The sequence below is a fragment of the Gouania willdenowi genome, chromosome 24, assembly GCF_900634775.1.
Source record: "Gouania willdenowi chromosome 24, fGouWil2.1, whole genome shotgun sequence".
NCBI lineage: Eukaryota > Metazoa > Chordata > Actinopteri > Blenniiformes > Gobiesocidae > Gouania > Gouania willdenowi.
Window position 1 is genome coordinate 17,798,311 of NC_041066.1, and position 26,843 is coordinate 17,825,153.

Here is a 26,843-nt window from a genome sequence, read left to right on the forward strand (position 1 = left end):
TAGTTTCAGCTTTAGTTCCGAGGCACTGGTGTGTTGTTTGGCTGCGAGTCAAAGGCTCTGTGGCAGATTTCTGGCTCTGGATGAAGACATCAGGAACGCATGCAGGTAAAAATAAAAATAGTGCCATAACAGCAGTTCGATGGACGAGCGCTCAGCCTGTGGTGGACAAACACAGCTACACCCGCTTTATTAGCATCAGAGTGCTTTAATGTGCAGTTAAACTTCTGGTATATTTTATTGTGAAATATGCTCTGTGGTACTTTTTAAATGTTAAGTTTATAACCTGGGAACTGTTGTCATTGAGCTTAATATGTGCTTTTTATTTTTTATTTATTTTTTAGCAAAAATAGCACTACTTTGGTGTTTTCACTGTCAGCACATGGCATGTATGATAATATAATGTGAATTTAGTCTACACAGGTGAAGAAATACACCTAAATAATAAACTAGTGTAATTTAAATATACATTATTATACTAATAACTAAAGTTATCGACGAGTACCAAACAATGTAAAAGACTTATTTTTCATGATTGCTGTGATTTATTGGAACATTTTAAATACATTTTCATCCTTTTTTGTTTTCTTGAAGCAATCCATTATCAAGTGTTTGTATTCTAGAGCTTTGTACAGAAAATTACAGCATGATGAGATCCCCAAATGCACATTATGGCTGTATACTGTGTGAACTCTTTTTATTAAATAATATGTAATAAAAAAAAAAAAACATTTTCTATGTAGTTTGAGTTTCTCATACAAAATAACATTATTTACAACAATATTTTTTACTTACTATTTATTTCTAAATTTAAAAATACATTTTCGTGCAAAAATGGTGCATTGTTTTAATTATGACTCGAAACCACAGACAAGGTTTGGTCAAAACGATATCATTTAAACAAAAGCAACCTTTGAGAAACCTGTTTTAATTTTTGTCCTTGATAAGGAGGGATGTTTTCTAATAATAATAATAATAATAATAATAGGTATTAAAACAAATATTTTTTACATCCATAAAGAGGAAGCTGAATTTGAGAACTACTTGCAGTGAATTTTCTTAGGAAATACAAATTTTGCCATCTATTGATTGTAATTTACAAAGTAGAGTTTATTCTCAAAATAATGCCAAGTAGTAGCATTAGGATTTTTTATTGTGTTTGTATATTTGTACATGTATATATTCTCTTTTATTGTGCAATTTCCTTTCTTCCCTCTTTCTATCTGTTCTATGTACAGGCCCATATATATATATATATATATATACCTATTTATCTGCTGCTGAAACTGCAAATTTACCCTTTGTGGGACAATTAAAGGTGATCTTTTATGCACCACATTTATCTAAAAAAAGGAAAACAAATTGGGTTGATGTTTCTAATTACAGTAAGGTGTATATTTCTATAAAAATGTAAGTTTAAGTAACAAATTTAGCTTAATATATTCTTAAAAAATCCTCAGGGCAGGAAAAAAAAGAATCCACAGACTAGAGTTTCCCTCAGGGCTCCCAGAGGACTGACACTAAAGGAAAAACAACACGTGCAGGAAGTGAGGCGGGATGTTGGGAAAGCATTTAGTGGATCAATAGAGCAGGCAGGAGAGAGGATGGCAGACAGACACGGCGTGGAAAAGGAAGGCAGAGCGAAAAAAGGTTGAGCGAGAGACACCCAGAGCCCTGGGGAGAGAGAGCAAAGTCTTTTGGGAACAGTCGGTGCTTTTCAGGGAGTCCCGTTACACATCCGAGTCGCTCTCACAGAGAACATGCAACTCAGCAGCTTTTTTTCCCACCCATCTGAGTTAAGCACTCGGGGGCTCGGCCGTGTGAGCAGAGGTAAGTAATGCTGGTGTGTGATGTCACTGGTGTCTCCCCGAGGCCACAGATGCCTCTAATAGCTGATCACCTGCTACTAAACAGCTCATGCAGGTTTGTTATTTCATCTCTTCCGGAGGTTAAAATGAGCCAAAAAAACCCTAAAGAAAACCACCAATCTTGTGTAGACAATATCCTCATTTTGGAACAGCTCTTTCACAGTAAAAGTGACGTAGAGGGGGATGTTTCTGGGACAAAGTACTTCATAGAGAATAACCCCAAATATATTACAAAAAAATAGATAAAAATAAGTAAATAAATGTTTATCAGAGGAAAAGGTGGTTCATAACTTCACTCAATATGTTTCATTCTGAGAGAGTCATGAATGTGCACACCAAATTAGTGAAAATCTTTCATGCAAATCCTTTCTAACTTTAAAACTGAAAGTTTGACCTGATGGTGGCACAGCAGGAAAGGTCAAATACAGTAATCACCACCACCAATAGGGTTCATATTCTTGTGGTCATGAAGGTTGTCAGTGAATTTGAGAAGATTTGGATGACAACTCTTCAAGATAAATGAATTCTAATGTAGCTTTACTTTTCTGGAGGCTAAAGACGAAATTAGATCCTGCTTCCAAAACGCTGTCAGATGCTAAAATTAAACGATTGGTTAAGAAAGACACATGCGCTCACCTTCTTTCAACATGCCAACTTTAAGACACTTCATGAAGCGACAGGCCTGGCAAGACTTCCGTCTCCTTTTGGTGATCTCACATTCGTTGGTAGCCGGACAGCTGTACTCAATATTCCCTGCGGAGAAGGAAAGACATGAACTTTATTATGCCACATTCGTAGAATATTATAACAGCACGGAAGTTTGATGGAGAAAATCAAGAATAAAGTCGAAATGTTGACATTTCTAAAATGAATTTCAAAATACAATGTTATGATAAAAGTCAAAGGTTTGCTAATGTCATGTAACAACACCATATAACAACAAACAGCAGATTGTGGCCATCTAGAAAATGGCATCTATCAACAAATGCATTAAACATTACGTCAAAGTTGTGTTTAATAACAAAGAGATTCTTTCATAAACATGGCATTGTAATCTCTTTAAGGACTTTGTAGAGATATTGTCATATATGGTGAATTGGCCCTAGTCTGCTTTCGTAGATTAACAAATAATATTATATTTTGAGTTTATTTTTGAAATTTCAACTTTAATCTCAAAATTCTAACTTTAATCTCAACATTTCGACTTTGTTCTTGATTTGCCCAAAAATTGGTCCTAGTCCGCTTCTGTAGATTTGACTTTAATAGCAAATAATATTGTATTTTAAGTCTATTTACGTAATTTCGACTTTATTCTTGTTGTGTTATTTTCTTCATCAAAACTGGCCCGAATCTGCTTCCGTATAACAGCAATAAGGATATGTTGGTTTTATAAATATTGTACATAAATAATATGTAATTGCACGCATGCACGCACGCAAACGCACACACACACCTGTCCCAAGGTGACCTATTGTGACTCTGCTGAAGGAGAAAAGCCCATAGTGGCATTATGATGGGACATGTAAAAAGCACCGTCCCCGCCCTGCAGTCCTGCTCCCATTTTGATTCACAGATAAATTAGCTTCATTAATGCAGAGCGTCCTCCCTGCAACGCTTACCATGACCCCTTCCAGCCCATCTTTCTTCACCTAAAGGATGATGGGAAAGCTGCCCTCTCTCCACAACACAAGGGCTAAGAGACGGAGCCGATGCACTCTGCATAATGTTCACCAGGAAAGACCCCCAAACTGCTGCTGCTGCTGCTAGACTGGACCAATCTAAGGACTCCATATCATGTGGCGAAGCTCAATGTATTATTCAAGTCTGTCTTGACGTTTGTTGGCTGGCTATGGAAATGTTTCCCATGCAATTTAATCACTCACATCCAAAAAAAAAAGCCAGAAATGCAGACATATTGAGTCGGCTGCCCTGACTTTCTGCCCAAGCTTCAGTTAACAATCTCTTCTGAATAACTATATTGTTGACATGACTCCCAGAATCAATGACAAAAAAGTATCGCTTTCCTTACAGCTCAATGCTTAATCCAGTGGTCACCAACACGGTGCCCGCGGGCCCCAGGTAGCCCGCATGGACCATGTGAGCGGCCCTCAGGAGCTCTAGTCCCCAATGAGCTCCATCTAAAGCTGATTGACTTTCCAGGATTCAAATTTACAAAGATAAATACATATTACACATGTAGTTAGTAATTAGTAGAGTGAAATACTGCTGCACGTGATGAAGTTTTAATATTAAATTACCATCTTTAAATGTTTATTTTCACTGAAACATTGTGACAAATGTTTTTAAGTGTTGCAGATTTGGTGTATGGGTTGTGGCATATTATATATAATAAAATTTAATATAAATAAGATACATTTTTAAAAACACAATGTGGATTTTTGAAAAAAATGAACATTACGTTACATTTGATAAATGTTACACGTGATACAATTAGTTAAAAGTTCTTTGTTAGTAGCTAGTAAAATAGGAAGATGATAATTTTCTATTAAATGTAATGAAAATGAAACAGTGTTGCATGATGAAACTTAAACATTTCCTACTTTATTAATTTCACTGCTAGCCTTCCTTATTATCTTACCCGCGTGAACATTTCATATTTAAGAAGTGCTTTTCCAACTTGTAACCCCTTAGATTATTCAGCTCACAGTTTCAGAAAGGTTGCTGACCCCTGGATTAAACAATGTCCCAAAATGTCAGACTTGTATCAAACGGTGCCTAAAAACAGGCAAACTGCGGCACTGTCTGCTTCAGATCCGCCACAGTCACACTTATTCAACCCCCCCATTGGTCAGGGAGAAGGTGCCAACATTCGTCAGGATTGCGGCCATCCATTGTGCCAGCAGGGTCACATGTACAGTCAGGGGCTCGAGGGGAGGGGTGGGGTTGGGGGGGCGGATGTGTAGCATGCCAGCACGTTGGAAGAGGCATGCAGTCCGATTCGGGGAAAGTAAAATCTGTTGAACAGAGAAGCATTAGGGGAGCGAGCACAAAGTGGAGCGCAAGGTGAACCCATGTTACAGATTTATTCGTTTGTTACTTGTTTTTAGTTTCCTTCATTGAATGTCATAAAAAAACTAGACTGCAAAAAAAAAAAAAAACCCACAATGACATGGTCTATTTATGTCAACAATATTTGACATAGAGCAAGAAACAAAAACAACAATGTAAAATGTGTAAAAAGTGTTTAATCTCTATTTTAAAATTCTAAAGAAATAACTAATGCAGAGGTTACCAACCTTTTTCGAGTCGTGACCCCATTATGTCCGCCGACCCCAAAGACATTTATTTTTTCTTCTAAAATTAGTTTCTGATCATGTTTATTATAGTTTGAGTATACACTCAGATATTTTTATACTGCATTTTATTTGAACTACATTTATATTGAGAAAGTTTAAGTATAGAATACAGTTATTTGATATTTATTGTGTGTGATGTGTATTTACTAATAAATAAAAAAACAATCAAATAGATTTTAAATCCGTTTTCACCAATTTTTAAAAATTTTTTTTAACCAATTACTTACAATTACCATTTCCAGGCCATCCCACATGGGGTCCCAACCCTAAGGTTGAAAAACACTGAACAAATGTGTTACTCTTAATTGTAGTCTGTAGGTTGTGAGTCACCTATCTCACACTCTAAACTGAATATTTACTATTCACTGCTAAAGCACTTGTAAAAATATACCAAATACCCTTTTATTTTTGTATATTTTCTGTTTATTTTTGCTGTTAGATGAAATAAAACTCATATTATCCTCTATTATGTTTTTGTGCCATTCTTTATCTATTCCATACAAGGGCTTCGTTGCGTCCACATGTGCAGCCGAGGTCTCATCCCGCCACACAGCTGCCATCAACCTTCAAACACCATGTCATTTTTTTTTTTCAACCTTTCACAATAAAAGCCCTGGTTATAGGAAATCTAACTTTAAAGAACAAATAACTTTAACTTGTGACAGCTGCCATTACACCCAATTGCATTGCAAAATGTTTAGAAAAATAACTATAAGTAAAATGTCTTTTTTTGCACAATAATTCTGTCACTTTTGGTTCTGAATTGTGAAACTTTACTTTATTGAAGAAGGGTGTACTTTTTTGTGGATGAGATTAGATTAACACCCTTCAAACACAAACAACATTATTTGAAATTAGGATATTTAAATTTCTATGTTGACATTTTGTTACTCAGACCTTGGGTGAAGGACTTGCACAATAGATCTATACAGAAAAAAATAAATATATATCATCAAACTCTGAGACACACCTTTCATATTTAGTTCTTATTTTAGAAGTTGAAAACCAATATGTGAAATGTGTAAAAGAAAAAAAAAAGGTTTGTTCTTCAGTTTATTTCTAAATAAGTGTGACTGTAAAATAAAAAGATTTAATATTTATGTGCTTTTTTTGTTTGTTTTTTAGGCCTCAATGTCATTTTGAGATGAAATAATTTAAAGAGTATTGTTGATAATGGACACAACTTGGCTTTGCATTTCTCAAACAGTTTAGATAAATGAAATAAAGAAAGTACTGGGTGCGTGTGCGTGCGTGCGTGTGTGTGCGTGTGTGCGTGTGTGTGTGGTCTATATTGCCTCGCTCTAAAAGCTGACTGTCGGCGTATACGCTGTTAGTTAATCAAGTCTCGTGTCCACCTTTATTTCTCAAAGGACATTTCAACCACTCTAATATCCTTCTTTAACCTCTCTTATTTTCCCTCTAAATTTTGATATATTATTATGCCATGCTATTATCCACGCGCTCATCTCCACTCAAGCCGGACCTCTCCTTGTCCCCCCCCCCTCCCTCCCTCCACGATTACCATTCCATTAAAGTGGCTTCTCCTTTCCGTGAATGACCACGTCCCCTGTCCCTTAAACCTCTGCCTTTATTTTATTTAGAGGACTCCTTGGTGTCCAGCTCTTCTCTCTGACATTACCCCCCCCCCCACTACTACACGTGCCTGAGCTTCTAATTGCCTCCTTTCTCCATGTCGTCCCTTTAGATCGTGCAGGGTTTGAGGGACCCAAGGGTGGCAAAAGAATCACAGATCCACACCAAACAACCCACCCACACACCCGCCATCCTTCCTTGACTTTCTCCCAATGAAATGTCTACTTCTTAATTACAGTCACCCAACACTGATTGTTATTGACTGAAACTCCCGCGGCTCAGGACGACTGACAGACAGATTAAGCTCATTACAGGCCTGCCCTCCACAAAGGAGGAGAGACGAAGAGGAGACGAAGAGGAGGGATCTCACGGCACGACAACACAAAGTCACCCATGATGATCACTTACAGTTACAGTCCACACACCCCCTCCCCCGAGCGGAGACGGATGCACAGTACTCACATTACTGTAATTGAGTTGAGTTTACGAGTACTTTTTTGGAGTATATTTAAATCTAAATCAGTCATTTTACTTGTACTTAAGTACGTTTTAAAATAAGTAATTTGTTACATTTCTGCACCCATTACTGAGTAAATTCAAGTTTGTTTTTTTTTGTTTTAAAATGATCAACAGACATAGTGAAACTGCAAAAAAATGAAATGACCATCACATCATACCGCTTCGAGGTGACTGTTGTTGTAATTGGCGCAATATACCGTAGATAAAGTTGAGTTGAATTGAATCAAAGCCGACCGACCAGATTAAATGTAATGCACATTGAATGGAGGTTATTTTCTCAGTTTTAAATGTAATAAATCTATCTATACTTAGAGCCTGATAATTGTATTTACATGTATTGAATGTATTGGTGTTATTTTTTGATTTAAAAAAAAAAATTGGACATTTTGACAAACCTTTTATTTTATGCAGATGCTTTTGTTGAAAATGAAGTTTCAATTGTGCAACAGTTTGTCTTTTTTTTTTAAAAGTTCATACATCAGAATCAGAATTACTTTATTTATCTCTGTAACGAAATTACTTGAGCTACAGAGGCTCAAGAAATATTAAAAATAAAAAGAATAAACACGAAAGAAAGAAAGAAAGAAAGAAAGAAAGAAAGACTGTTAATTAAATAAGGATTAATATGATGTTTACTGTTTGTAGGATATATAAGTACTCTTTACACCTCTGTGAATGCATCCATTAAGTTACTAGAATTATGCACATCTAACCTTAAAGACGGGGATGTAAAGCTATAGCATGAGTATTTGTAGTTGTGAGACAGCAAGATGAACTTTAGTTATGGTATGAAGAAGTTTTTTCAGCAACGTTGGGGAAAAATAGATCTTTATAACCAAGGTTATTTCAGTGTGATATGAGCCGTAAACACTGATCATAAAAACCTCCAAAGTCAAAGGAAGATGAAGTTCTCAATAATCACGACTCGGTTGGTTTTCCATACCCTCTAATCCTGCTTATGTTTACTTAAGTCAACCACTGATTACTCAACGGGTAAAGCAACACACACCCTGGACTGTGCTCCAGTCTATCACACCTAACACCCCAAAGTTGGACTTAAACCACTATCTATGCACTAAGAAGCAGTGACACCAGAGCCATAAGGGAAAAAGAGTTGCGTCAACTCCCTTTATTCCAATGGTTCACTTTTTTCACTCGCATTCGTACCCTGGAAGTGATCATTTCACTGATGAAGCCTATTGAAGCCACAGAGAGAGATTGTGATGGATTTTTGAACCGTAAGATGTTTAAATTATCATATTGGATATTATTATTATTATTATTATTATTATTATTATTATTATCATCAACGTATATAAACTCATTAATGTGTGCATTAAAGCATGTTAGTGGATTATCCCCCGCTAAACTAGTAGGTTAAGGGATAAATAGCAGATAAAAGCATTAACCTCAAGGTTCAATTATATTAATATTAATGCCATTTCATCCAACGATGTGGAAATAGAGAAAAAAAGTTTGAAATAAAAATGAAAATAAAAATAAACAAAAATTATTTTAAACTTGCATTATCTTTGCTGTAGTAAATTAAATTAATGAATTAAATATAATTTTAGGACATATGATTGTAAAGTAAATTTTACGTTAAACAACAACAATGAAGAACTGTACTATTGTGATATTGCTATGAATTTATACTGCATATTTGAGATTTCTACACAGCAAGCTTAAACAAGACTGTAACTTAATATCATGTTTAAACTCAGCTCATTATGATCATGGCAGAGGGAAAGGGAAGTTAGAAGCCCTACGTGAGACTGAAAGCACACACAAAGTTTTAAATAGGCCGACAATGTTGAAAATATTCAATAAAACAGTTATTGACGCCAAATCACCAAAAATTCCAATGATATCAATTGATTTGAAAAGGTCGCCAGTGACTTCCGGGGTACAAACTCAGTTTTACATGAATCACGTGACGGTGAAGGATTTGGGACTTTTGTTGTTGCATCTCTCTATCTATACGGATCTGAGTGACACTTTATCACCGTTATGAATCACACATCACAAAAACATTTAATTGTTGGACCAAGTTAAATGAGTTGTTACAGTTGGTTTGTAACCAACTAAATAAGTTAGGTTGTTTGAAATGAAGTTAATAAGTTAGATTAATACTATTGATTTAATCGACATGGACTTAATTATTTAATCATTCTCAAATATTGTTCTACTGTTCTCAGTTTTTTTTTTACATTAGTACGACTTCAAAGGAAGGCAAGTCAACCTAAAGTTGTATATTTGTTATGTGTAAAATACTGCTCCTTTCTAACTTTTGCCACCTTAAGGCTGCAGCAGCAGGAGCGATTAGGGTAAAGTGCCTTGCTCAAGGACCCATAGCAATGACCCACGGAGGGTTTCGAACCAGCGACCCTCCGCTTCCACAACTATCATACTGTAAACCCAAATTTTCAAAGTAATTACAGTAAATCATTTTAAGTAGTTTATATTCAAAGGGAAAGAAAAAGTTCTACTAACTTCATTATGTCAAGTTCTTCCTTTTTGAGTTACTATTATATTTTTTTGGTAAATGGAACTATATTTGTTTATAATTAAGCATAACTTAAAAATACAACTTTGGTTAATAGAATTAAGTAATGACATGTTAGGAATGATAAAGTCCTTTTATTTCTGTTGTTCCAAATAGACAAACTTGATTTATAGCACTTTAATTTAACTGTTATCCAACCTTTTAAGTTATGGGAAATTTTGCCTTTTAAGTTAATCAACTTTTAAAAATTGAGTCAATGAATTGCCTCAATTTATTTGAGTCTTGGCAACTTATTCAGGTTTACAGTGTAGGCGACCGTTCCGCTTCTAACCTGCTGAAAATATTATTTTTTTATTCACCTTAAAATGACATTTTTGTTTGCTTAATAACTAAAATTATGTTTTTAGGTTGGCAGAAAATATAAGAATATCACAAAATAAAAGTATCTAGAGATTTTTCTAAAGGAATTCTAGAGAAGACGGAGACGTCATGGCAACATCACAGCAGTTGAGTCACTTCAACAAGTGATAAAATACAATATTTTGAGTGTATGATTATTATGTTTGCACAGAAAACACAGTGACCGAAGGAAAGGACTTGATGCTCATTAATACAGGGATAAATCACGACTTACACAAAAGTTTCAGGAAGAAACCAGAGCGCTGAAAAAGTCGCTAAAGATTTTAACCTTCCTGTTTGAAAGTAGGACATATTTCTATTTAACTGAAAAGCTTTCTATTGTGAGTTCAGTTCTACGTGAGGGATTTACTTCAATGTAATCGTTGAGTCGTGAGTATGTCTGCAGACTTTTTTTTGCAGCTAAAATTGTTTCCACATTTCTCCTTTTTACGTTCAAAACCACCAAATTTGTCAGCAGTCCCACAGAGGCTTCTGCATATCTGTTCAAAAATCACCATCAACCCTCAAGAGCACCAGAGTTCCTTTTTAGAAAATATACATTTGGGTACGTTTTGCTCTTCCCACTTTTTCACTTTAGGAACTCAAAGCCCCTCTTACTGCTTTACTGCTCTACTTTATTCTCACTTTTGCAGAGAAATTTTGTGGGAACCACCTGGGAAACAAAATCGACTTTTACAGACATCAAAAATCAGCTCACGTGAGTCGTTGATAGTGAGAGCGAGAGTGAGGGAATACCTTGTATCGTCCTTTTGAAAAAGGCTTTGCAGGCCTCACAGGAAGCCACGCCATAGTGGTAACCCGAGGCAATGTCGCCGCACACCAGGCACACCCTCTTGGGAATGGCGTTGAGCATGTACTCGCACTTGATGGGCAGGTCGTCTGCCATGCCACCGGGGCAGTCCTCGTAGCGGCGTAAGCAGGCGCTGCCGCCCCCCAGCATGCCTGGGTTGAACATCGGGGGGGAGTCTAGGGAGTGTGAGCGTCCGCTGCTGTTGATGTAGCCGCCGCTGGCGTCGGAGTTGGCGCTCGGACTGTGGTGGCTCCCGGTGTCGACCAGTGAGGAGGAAGGACTGGAAGGCTCGGTTTTCACGTAAGAACCACAGCTTGAAGACAGGTGCCGGTCCTCAGAGGGCATCCTTGTTAGCAACCTGGACAGACAGAACCACGACATGGGTCAGATTGGTATCAAAATGTTCTTAAACAAGCTACAAACCAAACTAAACACACATCAGCAAATCACAGCATCACTTAACCCAGGGGTGTCAAATTTTAGGTGGGAAAAGATCAAATTCAACATTAATGTGACTTGGTTTGCACGTCCACTTATAAATACTATATAAATGAGAAAGTATGTGAGTATATCAGTCCCTGTAGGACAAGGGTCATCAACACATGGACCATTTGAGGGGCCCTCATGAGCTCTAGTCCCCAATGAGCTCCATCTAAAATCTGATTTACTTTCCAGGATTCAAACTCTAAAATATAAATACAAATGACAGATGTAGCTAGTACTTAGCAAAGTTAAATATTGCTGCACGTGATAACGTTTTAGCATTAAATTACCATCTTGAAATGTTATATATAACATGATATAAGATGTATTTTTAAAAATGCAAGGTGGCTTTTCACAAAATATGACAATTGTTACATTTTACAAATGTTACACGTTATAAGATTAGTTAAAAGTTTGTCCAAATTAGGAGAAATAAAGTGTTGCATGTTGAAACTTAAACATTTCCGACCTTTTTAAGTTACTACTAGCCTAACTTATTATCTTACCCTCTAATTAAAGTGAAACATTTAGTATTTAAGAAGTGCTTATCATACTGGTAGCCTGTTGCACTATACAGTAGCTATGACGTAACTCATAGTTTCAGAAATGTTGGTGACCCCTGCTGTAGGATATTCACTTAAATAACCCTGATTTGGGGAATTTGGGGACATTTTGTGGAGAAATTTGAGGTAAATTTGTCAGATTTTGGAAAAAAAAAATGTAAGATTGGAACTATTGTGGATTTTAATAGATTTTTTCTTTGTATTTAGAGGGGCTGAGATATCTACAACTGAATTAGTTGGTAATTTACTAAATGTTTCATGTTTTTTTTTTCCTTCATTTATACTTTCACGAGCAGGCCAAATTTAATGCTCTTAAGGGCCGGATATGGCCCCCGGGCCTTGAGTTTGACACTTGTGACTAAACCTTTAATGTACTCAATGCATCTTTCTGCCAACATCCCGTTCATCTGAGTTTGATCGATCACGTTACAACCACAACCATTAATGTGCTTGAACACCAGATGATAAACTGCGTGAAATGTGTCTCGCAAACGATGCCCACAGTTGGTTTGGCCGTAAATGAATGAAGGAAACTTCAGAAGTCTGTTAATGGACACAGAGCGAGAGGTGTTGCACTCAGCATCATGGAGGATCATGGGGGATATACGGACCAATCAATAGGTTATTTTGTCAGGGCTTGGTGTCGGGTTGTAGTTTCTCTTTAGGAGGCAGAGCACCAGGATGATCTTTGTTTTAGAAAACTGTTATTCCAATCATTAAAAAGGGAGGAAATAAAAAAAAAAATGCAAACAATTTGGAACGTTTAGACAGATGCTATTATAAATTGTTTTTCTAATAAGAAGTTTGATGCATTTTAAGCAATAATTGCTTTGGCTACAGCTATTATAATGTCTTCATTTTCACTGCTTGACTGCGCATGACTTCATGAATACCAATTGTCTCATGCAAAGTGAGAGTGTAGGGCACATGTGTCAAACTCATGGCCTGGGGGCCAAATCCAGCCCTTTGGAGGATCCAATTCGGCCCACAGGAAAAAGTAAAAATGACAGAGAAAAAATTGTTTAAATGAAACTGTTGAAAAAACTCAAAACTCCTACAAAATTCTTCTATTTTCCTAAGATTTTACACCACATTTCCCTCAATTAAATAGAAATCGGTCACAAAATCTAGGAAATTTAAAGTGAAGATCCTGTTGGGACTGATATCCGTCACTTATTGCTTGGATATTGTCGGTAGCTAGGGTAACTAGGGCACAATAATGTTGAAATTACTAATTTTCCTGCATAAAATCTGTGGCCTACTTGATCAAGCTGCTCCGTATTTGGCCCCTGAACTAAAAAGATTTTGACGCCCCTGGTCTAGGGTATTGAGCAGGTTTTGTTTGTCCCAGATTGATCCTTACACACTCAGTTTTGCAACTTTCATCCCCATTTTTTTTTTTAAAAAAAAAAAAAAAAAACAGGAAGCAGGAAGCAGAAAACAGGAAGCAGTTCTGTTCTGATGATACATCTCTTACATTTGTAATCAACGACGACCGTTAACACACAACATTTTTATTGATTTAGTGTGCTATAAAAAGAGTCACACAACTCTGTTAGTAATCAGTATGCAGATATAGTCAACTTGGATGGTTTATTTTCCTTTGTCGGAGGGAATTGGAGAGGCCAGTGTTGTAATAGTTAATACATCATCGCAGCCCGATAGAGGGGGGATTCCCTGTGGGATACTACATTGTGGCATACGTAGAAAAGTAGTTCATTCTACACTTAGCACTCGCTACGCTAGGGGAGATGCTTTTTTGTTAGGTTTAATGGAAATTTCTAATGGGTCCTTTCAGATCTGTCGAAAAAAAAAAAAAAAATAAATAAATGGCAGGAAAGATTTGGCGCAGACAGAAATAGCCTCATAGTTTCCTCTTTTTCCTTATTATGAAGAGACGTCGGTTGTATCACACAGACGGACTCTCCTTTGTAACACATACACATCTATAAACGGAGTTCACCTAGTTTCTAGTCGGTTGGTGTGTGCTTTACTGCGCAAAACAAAAAAAACAAAACAGCGCAGAGAGGACATATCAGACGTGAAGGTCACCTGAGACCACCTCAGAACAGCTAAGCTATAGATAAAAGCTATTGATAAACACTGAATCTGAGCTTAAGCTAACTCACCACTCCCTCAATGCAATTCAACTATATTTATACAGTGCAAAACACAACAATAGTCATCTCGAAGCGCTATCACAATATGAAACTCTCAAAAAAAAAAAAAAAAAAAAAACAACAAATCCACATGAACATGTATCAGCTACAGTCTCTTTTAACACCAAGAAATCTCCAGCAGAACCAGGCTCACCTCACCTTAATGTAGTGTTTTTCAACATTGGGGTCGGGACCCCAAGTGGGGTCACCAGGAGTTTAAACAAGGTCGCCTGAAATATCTAGCAATTGATTAAAAAAATAAATAAAAAAATACTGATTTAAAATGTATTTTTTTTTTTTTTTATTATTCTTTTACAAATTAAAACAAAACACAGTCTTAAACAACTGTATTCTATACTTTTACTTTGTCAAATATAAATTTAATGAATAATTGGAATTGAGGGTTAAGATAATTGATTTTGTAATTGTATTCACCATGGAAATTCAATGAAGACTTTTAACTACAAATTAATTACAGGTCAATGGCTTACACATACAGTAAGTAGGTAACAAATATAAAGAATATGTTTTTATATTATGTTTTCCCATTACCTGTCAGTGAATTTTCACACTCATACAGGTGGTAAGGGTTAGAAGAGTTAGGTTTAGAATAAAATAGTTGTTTTGTTTTTTTATATATAGGGACGATACTGTAAAAGTAACTAATGGTTTGTACAAAGAGTTTATAGTTAGAGCTAAATCCAACTCTTGTCCCAAGTTGGGCTTTTACACAAGCTATCATAATAAATGCACTAAAATGTAAATGTAAAGATGCTAAAACGACATCGTACGCATACAATCGTCACATTGCTCGATGAATAAAAGTTAGTAAAATTGTTATATTGAGAACGTAATTGTGATTGACTTTCAGGGGAAAAATAATTGAAATTTATTTGCAAATAGAAAAAAAATGCCAGTTATCGTAACCATAATTGAATTGTAAATGAACATGGATAATTGAAAGTAATTGTAATTGACCCCAACCTACGCTAAGTCTCCGTATCTGCGCTGAACATCAAAAAATATCAACAACATCAACTGCTCCAAACACTTCAATGACCTCAAAGGGGTTTATTTTTAATACTACATTCTTCTTCATTTATTTTGCTACATACTTTCTCACTAAGGGGAAATATTATTGTTTAACGCAGGACAAGTTGTGCTGGTAGCGAGGAAACGGCGTGTAAATCACGATGCTGAACACACAGTTGGAACATGGAAGCACAGAAGGACAGGAGCAAGGAGCCATGCATGAAATGAGTTCATTAATCTTTCTATGATGGGGCTGTCCTTGTTTGGGGCGAACTCTATCAGCTGTAAACGGAGCGCTCCTTTCCGCCTGACACATAGATTACACTGTTAGTCTGAGCGTCTGGGAAATAAATGGTCATGTGAGCGGGAAAATGGGGTAGCGCGTGTTACGCAGCAACAACAACAGCACGCAGGTGACAGAGCAGGCACTAATTAGGATCATCAAAAAACGATGTTTGTTATTTTAGGGCTCGCATGTGTTTTAATCGTGCACAGATATACGCAATGTCATAAATATTAAATAAGCAGATGTGGTCAATAATGCATCTTTAGCAGATGTGTGATTTCAAAGTATTTATATCAAGACATTACATCTTTTTTTTTTTATCTTTGAAGTATTCTGATAAAGTCTTTTACTGTTAAGTACCGTATAACCATCGCCAAGTATTTTTTTTAATTTTTTTAATGTTTTTATCAGTAACCCCTGTTACATAATTCTATTCCTGCAGGTTTGTTGACACTTTAAAACAGGGTTAAAAAAAGACACATGCAACATATTTTGTATGTGTGTGTCACTCATTTCTAAAATAAGTTATTATTTTTTTAGTTTGCTTATATTTTTTGTTATAACAAATTGATAAAAATATTTAAATCTAAATAAAACAATGTATTGAAAGATATATGCAACGTGTTTTCTGTCATAAAATTTTTTTTTGTTTTTATTTTTAGTTTGCTTACATTCTTTCCATAACTTTTTGATAATATATATATTTTAAATCTGATTAAAATATAGGGTTAAAATTACATGCAACGTATTGTGTGTGTCGCAGTTTTAATTTCTAAAATACAATTTTCAGTTTGCTTATATATATATTTTAAACGTATTCCTAAAAAATATTTAAATCTGAATAAATCAATGGATTAGAAGAAATATGCAACATATTTTCTGCGTGTCACACTTTTAATTTCTAAAATAAGTTGTTTTTTTTAGTTTGCTTATATAGTGTTTTTCTTTTATATTTAGATCTGAATAAAATATAGGGTTAAAACATTTTCTGTCACAGCTTAAATTTTTAATTATTGTTTTTGAAATTTTACTTTGCTCATATTATGATAAAAAAATATATATATATAAATATATATATATATACATATATATATATATATATACATATTTGAAATCTAAACAGACTAAACTATGGGTATTTTAATGACTCAATTAAGGTTTGTCTGTAATTTCCATTATTTAAATTTTCTTTCTGTTAAGCATGTTATTTATTTTTTGTTTCAGCGTTTTTGGCTTTTGCCAGATTGTAGTTTTAAACCACCAACACCAAAGCAGACCTGGGGCTTTTCTTGGAATCCCAAGCTTAATATTTACACCTTATTTTTGTAAATAAGTTAATTAATTCCATTTATTTACTATTAAATAAAGAATTATTCTTAGTGATTTTTCTAAACATTGTCACGCCCCCCACCCCCCCATACACACCTATATGTTTTCACCCTGCACATAACTTCAGCATATGGCCTCTTCAAAGTCACTGCCAGGAGGAGAGATTGCATAGATTTCCCACATGGATGATGTCTCCTTACCTGGAGTATCAACCCCCATCTACATACACATCCACCACCTCTTGGAAATTGCTCTCTCTGCAAAGTCAAACACACCCCTAACTGCCTTTTAAAAAGAGACAGAAGACGGAGGTTATACAGAGAGGGGGTGGGGGGGGGGGGGTGGGAAGGGGAATAAACGAGGGGAGACTTAAGCCGTCATTGGGAATCAGAGGAGGACTCATGAGGGACAGTTACGATATTGATTTCATAAATAAACAGAGATGGCCATCGATTCTAATGTTATTTTGCATTTCAATTACTGCCTAGAAACATAACCTTCAAACGTCTGCTTTCCCCACAGTAATAACATCCACTGATAATCACAAGCTAGTCCTGTTTGGCACAAATTGGCTTTTCTCTCACCCAATCCACCCCCCCCCCCACCCAACCCAACCCCCCCAACCCCTCAACCTCTTTTTTTTCTCTTCTTCAAATGTGTAAATGACACAACTTTGCATTTGCCTAATGGTATTAAGGCATGGGCTGAATTTCAAGTGAGACTCAAAGCTGATACAGTATAAGCTCTGCGGTCAATTGACACAATGCAAATGAACGCGGCGAAGAGGAATTAAGTTCACAAATGTGAGACCTCGCGAAAGCTACGACGAGTCCCATTAAATTAAACATGACCCATAGTCCCTGATTGGACTCAGTGCGTTCCTCTTTGTCTGTTTATTTCTCTTGATCAATAAAACAAACTCCTTTAAGAAGTCCTCTCTGCTGCCCCCCACCCCCCACCCCGCCCCACCACCATGAAAGGCACATTCATGTTTTGATGGAGAAGCCTCTGCCTCAAAATGACTCCCGAGTCCTTGACAAGCTGCTCAAAGGATATTTCTCTATCAATAATGGGGAACGGGAGGGGTCACGACTTGTAATGAAGTTATTCCTTCTTTCATGCCATCACATGGAGGCAACAAAAGTAGCACGGGGCATCAAATGGACTGACCATCGACAATAGCAAAGTCATGAACAAGCAGCGAGTTTACATGTCGAGAAGAGTTTTCCATTGGACATATATTTATTTCTATATTCTAGGCACTCAACTTTACTCACGTCCCTTATTTTTACGCTGACCATCACATCAAGCTTGAGTGCATTTTGCCACAGATTTTGATTGTTTTTCCCACACATTCTGAACACAAAATCCCACAAAGTGCGCTGTGCAACAGTGGCCTGAGTGGAAGTAGGTGGATTAAATACATCATATTACTCATGTCCACTTACTACAGTAACAGGACCAAAACAGAGCCTGACGAGAGCTGCTTCATCGACTTGAACAGTAAGTTATTTACATTTTGCCAGATTGTTTTTGAAATATTTAAAAATTGTTAAATAATAACAACAATATGAATACATATTATTAGAATAGGTAGACTTTAATAATCCCTTGGGAAGGCTCTGCATTACAGAAAGGAAAGAAATGAAGCAAACAGGGTTGAAACAATAAATAAATACAGAATATAGAGAATATAGGAACCAGAGTGTACAAAGATAATTAATAAATAAATAAACAAACAAGGTTGGTACTAAAGATGAAAACTACTGCTCCTTCTCTGTCTATTTATTATTGCCTGATCAGGTAGTTTCCTGTTGTATAGTAATATTTTCAGTATATTTAATTAAAAAAAAATCCAATATTTCCAAGTTCAAGAAAGCTTCCTTTACACAATTAACAACTTGCTTTTATCCTATATATATATATAATGTTGAATTTATTAACATAATAACACAATCCTGCTGACTCCACGGCATATGCTCATTCTTTGTTTCTTTCCCTTTTTTAAATGATTTAGTCTTCTCTTTATTTTAAATGATCACATTTACATTAGTTACCCAGATGTGTTAGCATGTGGTAATTTAAAACACCTGTCCACATGAGGCTTTTTAAAAAGGTTCAAAAGTAACAGAAATAATTAGAAAGTAAGGAGGGCATATGCACTGCACAAATTGGTACAAAAAGAAGAGCAATATTCATATTTAAATACAGTCATTAGTTATAGGGCAGAGGCAACACGAGCAAGTGAGAAACCAGGTAAAACTATTGATGTGAACACTGTTGTTTTGATTTTAGCCACTTTTTGAGTCTTGGTGATGTTTAGTTTGAATGTTTTTCTTCAAATTCATGCAAAGAAAGCCAACATAATAGCATTTTGCAAACATTAAACCACCTTTTTTTTTTTTTGCTGTTGACTGACCACACAGTGTAGGAAGCTGTTTGTCTTGGCTATAGAATGGCGAGACGCCTTGACATGTCAAGCATTGATCCTTTTACCTGAGGCCAATAGGTTGGTCATTGGGCCAAAAGTCTTAAGGGGCTTAATAACATTATTCCCTCCAGCCTGACAAGAGAGCGCTGAGCTTTGCATGATACACAGTACACGTAAAGTAAGCTGCATGCTTGTACATTACAACACAAGATTTATTTATTGTGCTTAAAATAAAAAAGTTACTTTAAAGCATTTGAAAACTTGAGTTATCCATATTTTTATCTATTTGTTATCATGGAACATTAGCGTACTATGTAGCATATTGAAATGAATTAAAGGTTCTTGCATCAATGCTTTATAATTTCATTATAAACTTGTCTTTTTTTTTTTTAAATCCACATACACACAGAATTCCTCTTTATACAAACATGTGTGTGTAACTATGTATAAGCGCCTCCATGCATTGCACACCAGCCTATTTTTAGCATGATTAGGTTTACACGCTGCCTTCAGGATCGAGAACAGCTGCATATTTCCAAAATACGCCAAATAATATTTCAAGCACGATTGGCAACATCTAGCCACACACTCATATTTAAACAGACGTGTGTGTGTGTGTGTGTGTGTGTGTGTGTGTGTGTGTGTGTGCCATTAAAACTGGAGTGTTGTTTAAGAGAGCATTGTTTGAATTTAAATTTCCTCCTGTCGATATGAATCATTGCGTACCATAAACATGCCGATTCGACTGGAAAACTAAATGCTTTAAATCCCCAACAAGCTCCTCTTTCACCTGTGTTTCATTTCTATTTGCCAGAAAATCAAGTTAAACACAATCACATATTTAAATGTAGAATAGACACAAAACAATAAAAGTCTCGCAATTTGCCTTCTAAAGAAAAACATTTCTCATTTGAATTTATTTGAGTTTTACAGATGAGTTTTTTTTTTTCTTTAATTCTAGTAAAAGGTTGAAAAGTTACCAGTTTGCAGTACAAGGCTACCAAGCAGGTTAAACCATTTCAAAGCTTATCTACAGCTTAAAAATAAGAGGATCCCCTCGCCAGTCAAATTCAGTTCAAGTCTCCTTCGACATGCAAGTGTCTTTAATATCAGGGGGCAGTGGAAAGTTCAACCTACTGTCATGGAATGCAAAATACATATATTTTTTTTTAGGTTGTTATTTTGTAGTTTAACCATCATTATCATCACAACTTCAAAAATTACATACAAAAGCCATAAAAGCAACTCAATCAGAGCTTTATTTCAACTAAAAACAGCACTTTTATGACTCTCTAAAAAGCCTAGTAGTCAGTGTACAGGAAGAACAGCTGCAGGCGGGGAGAAGTTATAACGATATTGCTGCAATAACATGCTTCTGGCTTTTTTTTTTTCCTGTATAGCTGAGGGTGAATTTTGGATCTTGATGCGAAACTAGACAGCTGCAGGACAACTGGCCGCCTGGGATCTCTGCTGCTGCAGCCTCACCGTCTCTACTCAGCCCTGCTGTCCCATATAACCAAGAGAGGGTCCGTAAACTCTTGACTGTGTGCTCAAGAGTTGTTTTTCACCTCACATATCAAGACTTCAAAAGTTTAGAGTTTAGAGTATAAGTTCATAATGTGTTAATAAATCCAAAGAAGTAGCACCTACTGGTTGTGGTAGCAGAGAGAGTCAGGGATGCACAGTTCAGAAACATCCATCAGTCCACGTTAAGCATCCCAGGAGTTGCAATAAAAAAACATGAAAAAAATGCAGATGTTTAACAGCTGGCCTGAAGGAGGAGAAGATCACTTCTTAAACCTCCACATGTCTTCATAAAAAAGGCTGCTCAGGTGTGTCTGGGTGTTGTATCCCTTCTTTCCCTGTTCTGAACTCTCTCTCTCTCTCTCTCTCTCTCAGACACACACAAACACTTACACACACTCATGCACACGCAGCACTCTTCCCTGGCAGATCTCTAGTCTGCACAGGTGCTGCACACTCTGGGTTCGGAGTACAGTGGAGATGACACAAAGAGAGGAAGAAGGGAGTACTGATGATGAAAGAACAAAACAAGGACAAAGAAGAAGAAGAAGAAGAAGACAAAGGAGAACAAAGAGGACAAGCGTGTGTGAGAGAGAGAATAAGAGATAAAGAGATGGATGGAGAGCAGCAGGCGGTGAGAGCGTACAAAGTCAGTGAGGGGATTGAGTCTCCATTGAAGACCGGGGGTCTCTTTAAGAGCAGGAGGGATTGGCTGGGTAGGCTCAGGCAGCTTCTCATTGGCTAGGTTTGTAAGAGGGCCGGCCTGCCAGTGACCAGTGGCAAGGCAGGATTAGTGAAAGGTGATGGGACAGCCAGTTGGTGTCCATTCACAAGGGAGTGCTGAGAAACACACATAGATACATAGAATAGATAGATACCATAGATAGATAGATACCATTGATAGAATAGATTGATTGATAGAATAGATACCATTGATAGAATAGATTGATTGATAGAATAGATACCATAGATGGATAGTTAGATAGATACAATTGATAGAATATATAGAATAGATACCATAGATAGATAGATACCATTGATAGATAGATAGATACCATAGAAAGACAGATAGATAGACAGATTGATACCGTAGATAGATAACTTAAATAGATAGATGGGTAGATATCGTAGATAGATAGATACCATAGACAGACAGATAGCTAGATACCATAGACAGACAGATAGCTAGATACCATTGATAAATAGATACCGTAGACAGATATACACTGTAGATACCATAGATAGATACCATAGACCGATAGATAAATAGATACCGTAGATAGATAGATATATAGATACCATAGATAGATAGATACAGTATATAGATACCAGATAGATAAATAGATACCTTAGATAGATAGATAGATAGATAGATATATAGATACCATAGATAGATAGATATATAGATACCATAGATATATAGATACCATAGATAGATAGATATATAGATACCATAGATATATAGATACCATAGATACCGTAGATAGATATATAGATACCATAGATAGATACCATAGACCGATAGATAAATAGATACCGTAGACAGATAGATATATAGATACCATAGATACATAGATACAGTATATAGATACCAGATAGATAAATAGATACCTTAGATAGATAGATAGATATATAGATACCATAGATAGATAGATATAGATACCATAGATAGATAGATACCATAGATACCATAGATAGATAGATACCATAGATAAATATATAGATAGATACCATAGATAAATATATATATATATATATATATAGATAGATAGATAGATAGATAGACTCACAGCAGTGTTTACAAAGGGCGAGGTAAACAGAAGTGTGCAGCATCACGTTCACTGAGGGTGATTCACACAGGTCTGTTTACGGTGCTTTAAAGGGCTCAGCGCCAAGCTTATGGAGCTAAACTCTTCCCTTTAGTCTTTTATCCTCTCCACCATGGATCTAGCTTTCCACTGGCCTAGCCTCCTTAAAGTAATGACAGCTGCTTCCCACAGCATTTAGCCAATCACACGGTGAAGACGGAGGGATCTACCAATCCACCGGCCGACTCTATTGTTTTTTTTTTGCCTCGGGTTTCTTAACATCTAATGTTTTCTGAAACAATGATGTTGACGATAGCAACCGAAGTTTCACCATAGCCCTGGCAACAAAGCAACAGAGGAAACCCAAAGCCCTCCAACCCACTTCATCAACCCACATTTTTCCTGATCGATACAAAACCCATCACACACTATTGATTACAGCAGTGCCGCGTCGCCAGAGGCCCCAGGACAGACTCTGTTTCCCAAGCATCTTTTAAATAAAAAGGAATTATAAAATTGAACATTTTCTTTTCATGTCACTCTAGATCAGAGTCATAGAAGCAAAAGGCCTATTGCCTTAATAAAGGAGCTATGCATTCTCAATGACACTTTTGATCAATATTTTGGCATTTAATGTACTTTCCTGTGGAAGAAAACCTGGGATATTCCAGCTGATCTGATTAAGACATCCAGACATAATCAATAGTGAGGATATGTTTATGCTTTTAATGAAGCAGGAAGAAAAGATAGAAAAAGGCCCAAAGCTCAGAAAACCTACTACATGTAGGTTTTCACATTATTGTTGAATAATGAAGTCAATGTTAATTTAATAAAATAGGCTAGTTGTTGTTTTTCCCCACCGACATTACAGGTTATTCTTAAATACATATTGAATATTTCTGCACAAGTTTTGGACGGTTTTAAATGTTTTCACCATTCCTATTTCATATTAGCATTAAAATATTTCTGAAGTTGGTAATATTTGTTTGAAATGTTTATCTTCCTCCCACCATCCCATTCCCAGGAAGCGGATCACACAGGGTGGGGACACCAGGCTTCAAAGAATCTGACAGGAAATCTATTCAGTGCACAGTCTGTAATCCCACCATCACGCTATCGCCAAACGAAGAAACAGTAATCCAATCATTAAATCTGTACTTAAGCAGACTTTCAGCGTCATGACAATCCTGTGTCTTTGTGAGAATCTGAGGGTATGAATACCTGGGTTTGTATTCAGCAACACTACAATGAAATAAAACGTTTGTTGTAAAGATTTAAAGAAAGTTTCTTAATCCAAATCTTTTTTTTTCTTTGAATATTGCATTAAAGCTTTACATTGCTCCAAAAAAAAAAAAAAAAAAAAATCTAAACTTTAAAAATTTGTTGATCGCAAAAACAGAGCATTCATTTATTTTAGTTCAACACCTGAAGGTAAATTTAATATGATATGTGATCTCAATCATTCAAAACCTTAATAATGGACAAAAAAATCAAAAAATATCAACATGATTTATGTTTATGTTTCGCATCAAACTGAGGAGTCTTTACTTTTGTTTTTTCATTAAATTAAACTGGGTGCAGGAGATGGTAGCCATTCTTTTTCTACAGTGTCTCATTGAGAAGTGTTGTGCTCTTATCGTTTTAATAGTGTCTGTGTCAAACACATGGCCTGGGGGCCAAATAAGGCCCTTTGGAGCATCCAATTCGGCCTGCAGGCGAAAGTAAAAATGACAGAGAAAACATGAATTGTTGTGTAAATAAAATTTAACAAAAGCTCACAGTTTATCCAGTGGTCATTTTTAATCTCAAACTCAAAATTCTTACAAAATCCATTAATTTAGAACATAATATTTCTATTAATCCTGTTGGGACTGATATCTATCACTTAATGCGTGGATTTGGTCGATTTATTATATATTTTGTATTTTATGTATACATAGACGCACAAATAGAACACAAACATTTTTAAATTACTCATTTTCCTGCATGAAATTTGTGGCCCAAACTGCTCCGTATTTGGGCCCATGAACTAAATTGAGTTTGACACCCCTGGGTTAACTGAACACAAAATCCAGAATAATTAAAAGTTTTTTTTAGGTTTCAATTCAATCACGTAAAACATTTTAAGCTTAAGATTATTTAAGCTTTTATTTCACTATCATGTCTTTTTTTCTTCACATTATTAGAATTCAAACTCTTGTCAATGTGGAAATGTATCTCATCACTTTCTTTCAATATCCATATATAAGCAAGAAATAAAAACAAACTGTAAGGAACAGGAAAAAAAAGAACCAGATTCGTAGCATCTACTACAGCATAACTGCAGAATTATTTGTAGGAGATTTAAAATAAACATTAGCGAACAACAAACGTGAGGAATCCTTTTTTATATGTCAATCAAATTTACTAATTTCTTGCTAAATTATTGATTTTTATCAGTCCATTGCTTGTGTCTGACTGTTTGAAGGTGTATAATATGGATGGATGCACATTGTTACACAATACCTAAATATTTCACTGTGTGTGTTAGGAGATCCTGAAATAAATACTAAGCTAAATAAATCTGCATTAGTGCCTAATTGTGTGTCATCTGTGCAGCATTTGTTAAAAAAGTGTTAATAAAAATAAACTAATTAACTTTTTTTTTTTATTTTTTTTTTCCATCAACAGGTCACTTGTTTTCTAATGGACTCGTTCACTCACTCACTGCAGTCCACAAATCCATAAATTGTGCACATTTCATTTCTGCTGTGCTGCCACTCTCTTGTTTGATTTGTCTGCTGGAGGAGTGTAGAGAAGGATAATTACTACAGCCACGGGGCTGCATTAATCAGCTGGGTGCATTTGGTAGGTTTTATTATGTGGCCTTCCCCTCTGCGACCAGTCAGTACTGGTGGATGACCACTGTCACCCTGCTGCCTGCTCACGCTGGGTTAATAAATGCTATTAGCCTCTATCTCGTGCTTCTTAATTTCCCATTTAACTGTGGAGAAGTAAAAGTGGACTATATACGTGTGATGGTGTTAATCAGAGACTTGGGGAAGGACTCTGCTGTCTTGATCAGCGGCACTGGACTCTCAACGTATTATCTCTGTTCGCTCCGTGGTGTTAAGTATCCATGTGGTCACTTTGTAAATTAATCATTTACAACCCCATGTGTTATTTGTTATCAGCCACAGCAAGTAGGCGGAAGAGTTAACTGAAAAAGTAAAAAAAAAAAAAAAACATTTTACCTAAAGGGTATCAGTCGTAAAATGCTAAACTCATATATAATACTAGAGCAGACATAAGCAAATGGCGGCCAGGGGGCCACATGTGGCCCTTGGTGTAATTTTGTGCCAAAAATAAATCCCCAAAAATTGTATTTCAAGAAGTTGGAAGGAATATAAAGCCCAACTTAATAAACAAAAATAACTCCCACAACACACAAATAGACATAAATGCATAATGCAAAAAAAAAAAAAATCCCAAAATATACACAAAATGACAACAAAAGCAGACCACTTAAAAAAAAATAACTTCAAAAACACAAAAAAACATCATTACAGAATAGCACCAAAGACACACAAATTGTCAAAATTGCACAAAATGACACAAAAATACAGAACGTGAGCCCAAAAACGCACAACTCGACAATACAAATGTTGAAAATGACAGAAAAATACATAGAATTACAACAAGAACACAAAAATAACACACACATACTGACTCTAAAAACACACAAAATCCCCCCATGTATTAATGCTCAGATGTGATGAGATAAAGTCGCCCATTCCTGTACTACAGGTTTAGTCTGATAACTTTATTTAAAAGTATTTGTGAGACAAAAAAAAAAAAAAATATTGATATTGCATTAAAACATCCTCCTTCCACTTGAAAAATGCAGAAGGTAATTATAAATGTGTCTTTTCTCCCATGTTGGCATTCGTCGTTTTAAATTGACGCTGCATGTAGTGCAATCATTTCGCAACATTTATGCATATTTTTAAAAAAATACATTTTGAAATTGATTATATTTAATAATTGGAAATGAGTTGAACTTTATTTTGGGAAAATAAGTAAAAAAGTGAGAGGTGGGGGAAAAAAGGGTAAAGGAGTTAAGGAGGACAGGACGATTTATTTCATTTGATTAAAAGTCACTTAACTTTGGCTGTATGCACTAAAAGATAAAGAAAAGTTACACAATTAAGTAAAAGACTGTTAATTGTTGTAGTAATT

The 26,843-nt window shown here is 35.8% G+C and overlaps 1 protein-coding gene and 1 long non-coding RNA gene across 2 annotated transcripts in view; one reads left to right on the forward strand and one right to left on the reverse strand.

Moving 5' to 3' along the window:
• esrrgb (estrogen-related receptor gamma b) overlaps window positions 1-21,469 on the reverse strand; it is a 52,120-nt gene extending 30,651 nt beyond the window's left edge. The window contains exons 1-3 of the mRNA XM_028439459.1: window positions 20,944-21,469; window positions 10,956-11,368; window positions 2,502-2,618 (exon numbers count right to left, since the gene is read on the reverse strand). Of these exons, the coding sequence (XP_028295260.1) occupies window positions 2,502-2,618; window positions 10,956-11,368; window positions 20,944-20,993 (580 nt within the window). The 5' untranslated portion in view covers window positions 20,994-21,469. The remainder of the gene's footprint in view (window positions 1-2,501; window positions 2,619-10,955; window positions 11,369-20,943) is intronic.
• On the forward strand, window positions 1,467-21,717 carry LOC114457530 (uncharacterized). The gene is made up of 3 exons (XR_003672949.1): window positions 1,467-1,827; window positions 20,694-20,819; window positions 21,193-21,717. It is a non-coding gene; the product is annotated as an uncharacterized LOC114457530 (long non-coding RNA).
• Window positions 21,718-26,843: the final 5,126 nt, after the last annotated feature.